This window comes from Thunnus maccoyii, chromosome 10 (assembly GCF_910596095.1).
Source record: "Thunnus maccoyii chromosome 10, fThuMac1.1, whole genome shotgun sequence".
In the NCBI taxonomy this organism is placed as follows: Eukaryota; Metazoa; Chordata; class Actinopteri; order Scombriformes; family Scombridae; genus Thunnus; species Thunnus maccoyii.
In genome coordinates this window covers 34,071,090-34,077,956 of record NC_056542.1, presented here as the reverse complement: position 1 = coordinate 34,077,956, position 6,867 = coordinate 34,071,090, and the positions used below count along the sequence as shown (strand labels likewise).

At 39.5% G+C, this 6,867-nt stretch overlaps 1 protein-coding gene across 4 annotated transcripts in view; it reads right to left on the bottom strand.

Annotated features, from left to right (window-relative positions):
* Window positions 1-6,013, bottom strand: part of adcy3a (adenylate cyclase 3a) — a 45,488-nt gene extending 39,475 nt beyond the window's left edge. For 3 of the 4 annotated variants that reach the window (XM_042423379.1, XM_042423381.1, XM_042423382.1), the window contains exons 1-2: window positions 5,793-6,013; window positions 3,623-4,848 (exon numbers count right to left, since the gene is read on the bottom strand). In XM_042423379.1, coding sequence (XP_042279313.1) covers window positions 3,623-4,297 — 675 coding nt within the window. In that variant the 5' untranslated portion in view covers window positions 4,298-4,848; window positions 5,793-6,013. Of the gene's footprint in view, window positions 1-3,622; window positions 4,849-5,582; window positions 5,769-5,792 lie in introns of those variants that run through there. The other variant, XM_042423380.1, reaches the window with a different exon arrangement.
* Window positions 6,014-6,867: the final 854 nt, after the last annotated feature.

Here is a 6,867-nt window from a genome sequence, read left to right as displayed (position 1 = left end):
TTATCAATGAATATACTGACCATTTTTCAAAAAAAACAGCAGTCAATTAATTAAAATCAAATGAATAATTTGGCAGAGTTTAAATGATGCATTACAAAACTCAAAGAAAAAAAAACAAAACCATAAAAAGGTCATTAAATCTTAATCTGAACATCACCTGTTTCAAACCCTCTAGAAATCTGCAAGAAGCAGCTAGCTGAAATAGTAATACAGGATTTTACCATTGCTTTGGCTCAGTTTTCAAACAGGCTGAATAATGTCTTCTGTGGGAGCTTCCTTAAGTGCCTTTTGAAGCGTTTTTGCCATTCGTCACTCATTCAACTCATGGAACAGATATACTTCTGTTTTTTGTACCAATCTGACATTACAAGATCTCCTTCGTTGTTTTAATGCTCCGAGTCTAGTGTCTTTTTTTCTGGTGCAATTTTAGTGAAGCATAATCTCAACAGCCAGCCATTCAAATCCCTCTGTTTTATATGTTGTGAACTTGTGGACTGCATCTAGAATGACTGATCAAGGGGCCCCATGTTGCTTTCTGATTTCACTATATTGACACCAATAAATTAATAAATAAAAAACACAGCTGTTTTCCTCCCGTATCCCTTGTGTTGCCTACTTGGAAACCATTGGTGAAGCCTGGCAGGTATCCTCTCAGCTGCTGCTGTCAGGACAGCTGTTCTGAGGGCACTAATGGCTGAACAGAGGTTGGAGTCTGTGTGGACTGAACAGAGTTGATGCTTCAATTGTTCTTACATGACACTCATGTCTCACTTTTGAAGAGGACTCCCAGCAAAGCCTGAGAAAACAATCCTCATGATGTCACAGTGACATCATCAGGGTAAATTGGTTTAGGCTTACACAACAAATATATATTGTATATGACAAAAAAGCTTTCAACAACTACTGCAGTGGATGCCAATAGGCCTTTTTGACATTTAGTCAAAAAGTTTGTTAGTGGTAACAGCACAGGTGAAAATAATCTAATTAATGATTGCTGGATTCCATTTAGCTGCTTCAGTTTCAGGCTCCTTGTATTGTGCATGCTGGCTGGCTGACATGGAGATTTGAATAGAAGAGAACCACCATCAATGTTATTAATAACACCTGATGATTTTCCTGCTATGACTATGAAGTGAAAATGTCCAGTGTGAAAAAGGTCAATTTGTTCTAGAATATAGAAAGTGAACACCAGGAGGAAAAGAAATCCTGAATGAGAGATTATAGAAGTCTCTATTGTGTTGCATCATGGGGAATGTAGGATCCAGTGTTTTTTGAGCTTGAAGTCAGGATATGTCAGCCTCTGCTGCTTTCAACCGTTCTTCTTCTTTCAATCTGTCTTCTGTGAGTACCCTGATTCTCTGGAGTAGCTTTTTAATGCAAAGAAATGACTCACTATAAACTGCTGTGGTCATAGAGAGAAAAACACTCAATCACATGCTCTGTCCTCACAATACAGACAGAGCTCACATTAGTGCTGAAACAAGTCCGCTCATTGATTCGTTGATCGACAGAAACTATTTTTATAATTGATTCGTTATTCGAGAGGGCAGACACAATAGGTCATTTGAAGATGTCACCTTGGGCTCTGTGTTTTTGTGATGGGCTACTTTCTGACACTGAATAGACGTAAAACTGATAAATTGAAAAAATAAAAGACACATAAATCAATAATGAAAATGAGTTATTTGCAGACCTGGTTCAAATGCTACTTACAAGCTACACAGAGCAGTAAATCAGTGCAATATTTTTACATTCAGGTGAGCATCATTGCAACATTTTTTCTAATCACTTCACCATCAGTACAATGCATGTCTTACCTTCTGTTTATTATCTCAGTGTACAGAGTTTCTGTTACTGTGGTGTAAATAGCTGCATTTTCTTACTGTATAACTGATTATGAAAGAGACTTAGAATTGATGTTTTATCTGATTATCTAATGTTTGGTGTCTTGAATAGAACTTGAAAATTGTGCTTGATACACAGAAACAGTAAACATGAATCATTTTGTCAGACTCTAAGCCACATCATATATATACTTACAGTATGTTCAATAAATCAAATGAATCTTTTTGAAAGGAAGTTTTCCTCTACATATTTTTAAACACTGACTTTTGAATAATTTGTACATTTTGTCTCATTGCTATTTGTACGACCGTTGATGAAATGACCATTGCAGCCTCTATTTTGATAAGATTTAATTACAGCAATATTTGATAATGATAAAACCTAAGGATCCTTCTGATGAGATGTGAAATGACTGAGAATCTCACAGACGTTAGATAATGAACATTTGAGTAAAACAGTGATTAACTTTATACGTGAAGCACTACCTAATTTGAGCCAAAACTTTTTCACACTGAAAATGTGTGAAAAAAGCAGCTAAAGCAACAGTAAAACACTAGAATATGAATAGTTCTGTCAAATGTGTCCTTTGAAGTACAATACAGCATTATGAATTGCATATAAACATTTGCATGTTCAGTCCATGCACCAGACTAGTTTCAATGTACTTATGCATACATGGTGTTTGTACGGTAAAGTTAAAGGTGTGCTTTGTGTAGTTTAGACCTCAGTCTCCAGCTAAAGTTGGTCTGGAGAAAATCTTTTAACTATAACAAAAACCTATTTGATAACGTGACTCAGGCTGGTGATCAACCCAACCATACTTTTTGGTACAGACTGCAATGTGTCCATAGAAGTGAGTAAAAAACAGTCAAGCACAGAAAGTTAGCATCCAATGTCTGATCAGATTCTTAATCTTGTTGATTTATTCTTTTATCTGATAGTTCCTGATTTAAATGGTCATTTAGACAGTTTTACAGCGTCTTGTATTCAGGAAAACTTCTTGTATGCCTGATTGTGTTAGTGTGTAGTAATAATATTTGATAATAAATAATAAAAAATTGAATATTTGAATATTCTAATATATATATATATATATATATATATATATATATATATATATATATATATATATATATATATATATATATATATATGTGTGTGTGTGTGTGTGTGTATGTGTATATATATATATATATATATATATATATATATATATATATATATATATATATATATATATATATATATATATAGACTGGTAAGTGGACCTTGAGTTGAGACTGTTTTTTTTTTATTGGCTGTCTCCAAGCTTAACAATGAACTGTCAAGCTCAACTTTGAAGTCATAAGAAGTCAGAACTGTGTCAGACATCTACAGTTCTTGGGAAACAACTACATCTGCTGATGAGGATTGTGTGAAATGGTCAAAAGCTCTGGAACAAGCGAGTAAGCGGACCTTTAGTCAAGATTGTTTTGTCAACAGTTTCATTTTAGTATCAGTAGCAAACACAATACCCTTGCTTGTTCTGTAGCCATAAATGTGACCTTTAGAAGCCCTGTGGAAACAGTTTGATCAGTCAGCTCTGGAAACAGCAGCTCTGGTTGGTTCTTGGCCCACTGCCCTTTTTGAACCTAATTTTTCTGTTCAAACTCTTAAACTTTTGTAAACTTGACGAGTTGGAGGTCTGGCTACACAATATTACTCACAGACGAGTAAATGCATTTCAGGGCAAACATCTACCTGTCCCTCACCTCTCTTTCTCCCCTCCCACTCTTACCTGTCTGCCAAGTGCTGCCCCCTTAATCTCTTCCTGCTGCTGCTGGGCGATGGTGACTCCCAGAACCAGGGTGTGGACCCCGCAGGATACAGTAGTGATGAGCACGATGGGTGTCAACCTCAAAGGCAGAGTCAGGAAAAAGGAGAAGCTGAAGAAAGCCTGCCAGCCAACTGTGTCACTGGCCTGGTGGAAGCGAGCATAGTTCAGACCCAAGTAGCAGAATATCTGAGCTGCTATGAGCACCCACAGGGCATAGGGCACCACCCGCCGCGAAATGCGATCTGGCAGCAGCCCAGAACGGCACAGCAGGTAGAGGATGATATCTGCTGCCAGTCCCACTGATGCCACCAAAACAGAGGCCAACTTGTCAGTGGTGTAGACCACCGTGCACATGACGATGATGTAGCTGTCGAAGAGGGCGGCAAACACGACAAGCACCAGCAGGGTTTCATGTCTCTGCCGTCTGAAGTAGGTCTGGTAGAGGTTCTCCAGAGACTCGGGCGCAAAAGTGAGGCGCATGAACCGAGGGAGGCAAAGGCAGCATCCTGAGCTCCGAACAGTGACCTCATGTGTCCGCCCCACCGCCTGCCCAGGGTCAGAGGGCAGCGTCACTGAGCAGTCTGCCGAATACTCTGCAGAGTACTCCGGCTCTGAGAAGGCTCTGTTCCGAGGCATGGTGAACACTCAAGAGCTGCTTCCTGCTTTTTCCTTTCTATAAAAAACTTCAAACCTGTTTGTTGTCCGACAGGAGTAGACCAAATGCTGCGATATTTTCAGACATAAATCATCTGCTTGTTCCTGGTCTGCTGAGTAACCACCTTTGTCCCCTGAGAAGCCACATATGTGGCATGAATCACAGCTGTATGTTGATTGTCAGGAACTGTACACCAGAGTGTCTCTTACATAGCTGTGCCTGTGGTCACTCCATCCAATGCTCTCATTTGACTCAGTTAGTCCTGTGTCATATGCACACGCCTACTCCTCTTCAGCAACGTGATCCAAAGAATATGCACGTCTTGTTTCCTCATTCAGCATTACAAACGTGACTGTTTCACCAGCTCCTTTCTGTGTTTGTACTCCACAATCATACACCATGTCAGAGTGGCTGAATGCCTTAACTTTAGATCAACTAAGTTGATGTTTGCAAGCCCGCCTCTGCCTCCATCATTCCTCTTGGTTGGAGAGCTTTTTGCATTTTGGCCTTCCATAGTCACACCTCACATGGCCTGAATAAAGAGGGACACATGAAGAGGAAATTCACTGTGGCTTCATTTCTCAAACACAGATGCATTCAATAAAACCCGATGATCCAGGGAGGTACAGTACAATCCCTAATTCCTGCACCTGGCTGCTATCAGCCACTCTCGTCATGCCAACATCTATGTCAAAATCTAGCTGTTTATTAAACATTGTCTGTTCCTAGAAGAACATGACTTATTATTTATTTCACAAATTTCAAGAGTCACACTTCACCTCAACATACATCCAATCCGCCAATTATCTTTTTTCAATAAAATTTGAACAGGTTTCTTTAGCATTCCCTTCACAATGTTTATTCAAAATGCCCCTACATTGAGGTGAGCATTTACTATATTCAAGCTAAACATTTGAAGCTGCTATGCTATATGTATGCCCGACTGAAAAATTGACTGCCAAGCTTTTTTAAAAAATACACGAGTGATATTTTTGCGGGGTTTGTACTTTTGCAGATAGAGCAAGACAACCTTAAATTGGCAGATTTGGGCGTCAGGCTCTCTGCTGCAGGCCTACCTACTTCCATGCTGCGCTCTGCCAAACACACAGGTGGTGAAAACACATCACAAACAACAGGCTCCTGTTGCTGAAACATTAAAGACTGTGACAATAATCACAGTGTCAAAGCTGCAAACTGTCAGAATGTTCTCAAGTGATAAAGAGGATCAATGTGGGGCTGAAGCCGCCACTTAGTCATCCAACAAACCTGTTTAGATGGCTGCTTTAGCATCCCTTCGTCTAACTCTGTAACGTTATGTTTGACAGATAATATCTGAATATGATTTTCATGTTGGCTCTTTACTGTCCATCATTACAATGTCTGCTGTCTTTGTTTAATTAACCTGATCATCTGGAAGCTGATATTTTTGTCCCTGTGAAAATCACGTACATAATCTACACTGATGCATCCGCTTACCGTGTGTAAAGCCGGATTTCGTCTCCTATGGGTGCTAACGTTATTCCCATTGGCCAGATGTGGGTGTGATCAGCCCGCCTGAAACACAGCAGCCTGCATATATTCTACCTCAGTCTAATGGAAAGATAAAATGGCTCATAGAAACTCGCCTCGACGGGTACACAAACCCCCGCTTCCAGCTTTTTTGGTCTTGGGTGTTTTCCGCAGAAGACAGGGAACAGCTTCACTATGAAGCTACAAGCATTACACATACAATTTCCGGTCCATTTCGAAATAAAAACCTTTGTTTGCAAATATCGATTTTCAACCTTTTTTGAGCACAATACAGATGTGTGAAGTCTTTTCACACATCTGTATTGTGTTTAGGAGAATGGATAAGCTGTGGCCTGGAGCGCCTATAACCTTATAATCTATGTTTTGGAAATTTAGTTGACTTTAGATATGTTTACTCTTTACTACATCTCAGCAAGTTGAGCATAAAAGCTCATTTTTTGATCTTGGAAATAATAGTTGTAGCTACCAAAAAAATCTTAGTTCTTCCATAGCTTTTAACCATATCTACTGACCTTTATCAGTGGATGGAGTTGGCCCACTTGCCATGAAGATTATGTACTGACACCGGAGATAAATCCGTTACAACTCAGCAAACCCCATTCAGTGATGTAGATGGCTGAAATGAGATGCAGTTGAAAACTACAGGAAAAAGCTAGTAAGCGGACCTTGAGTTAAGATTTTTCGACCCCATTTCAGCAAATATGAATCGCTTTTTTTTTTTTTTTAAATTTTGGTGTCCATTACAGCGCTACGTATCATGCTTTTATTTTGAAGGAACAGGTTATAGAGTTTCCGCACTTGTTCTAGCGTTTTCTGTGTACTTTGACGCGGCCACATCTCCATCTCCACATTTCTCCTCCACTGTCCCCGCCCCCTAAACCATCACCTCCTTCCCTCCATCCTCCTGTAGCTTAGGATCACAAGTATGGTGTAAGAACACTGTACAGAGTCTTACTATGGCTCTGAGTAGCAGATTTCATGACACATATATATTTGTATCAGTCCATATGTGGATAAAGGA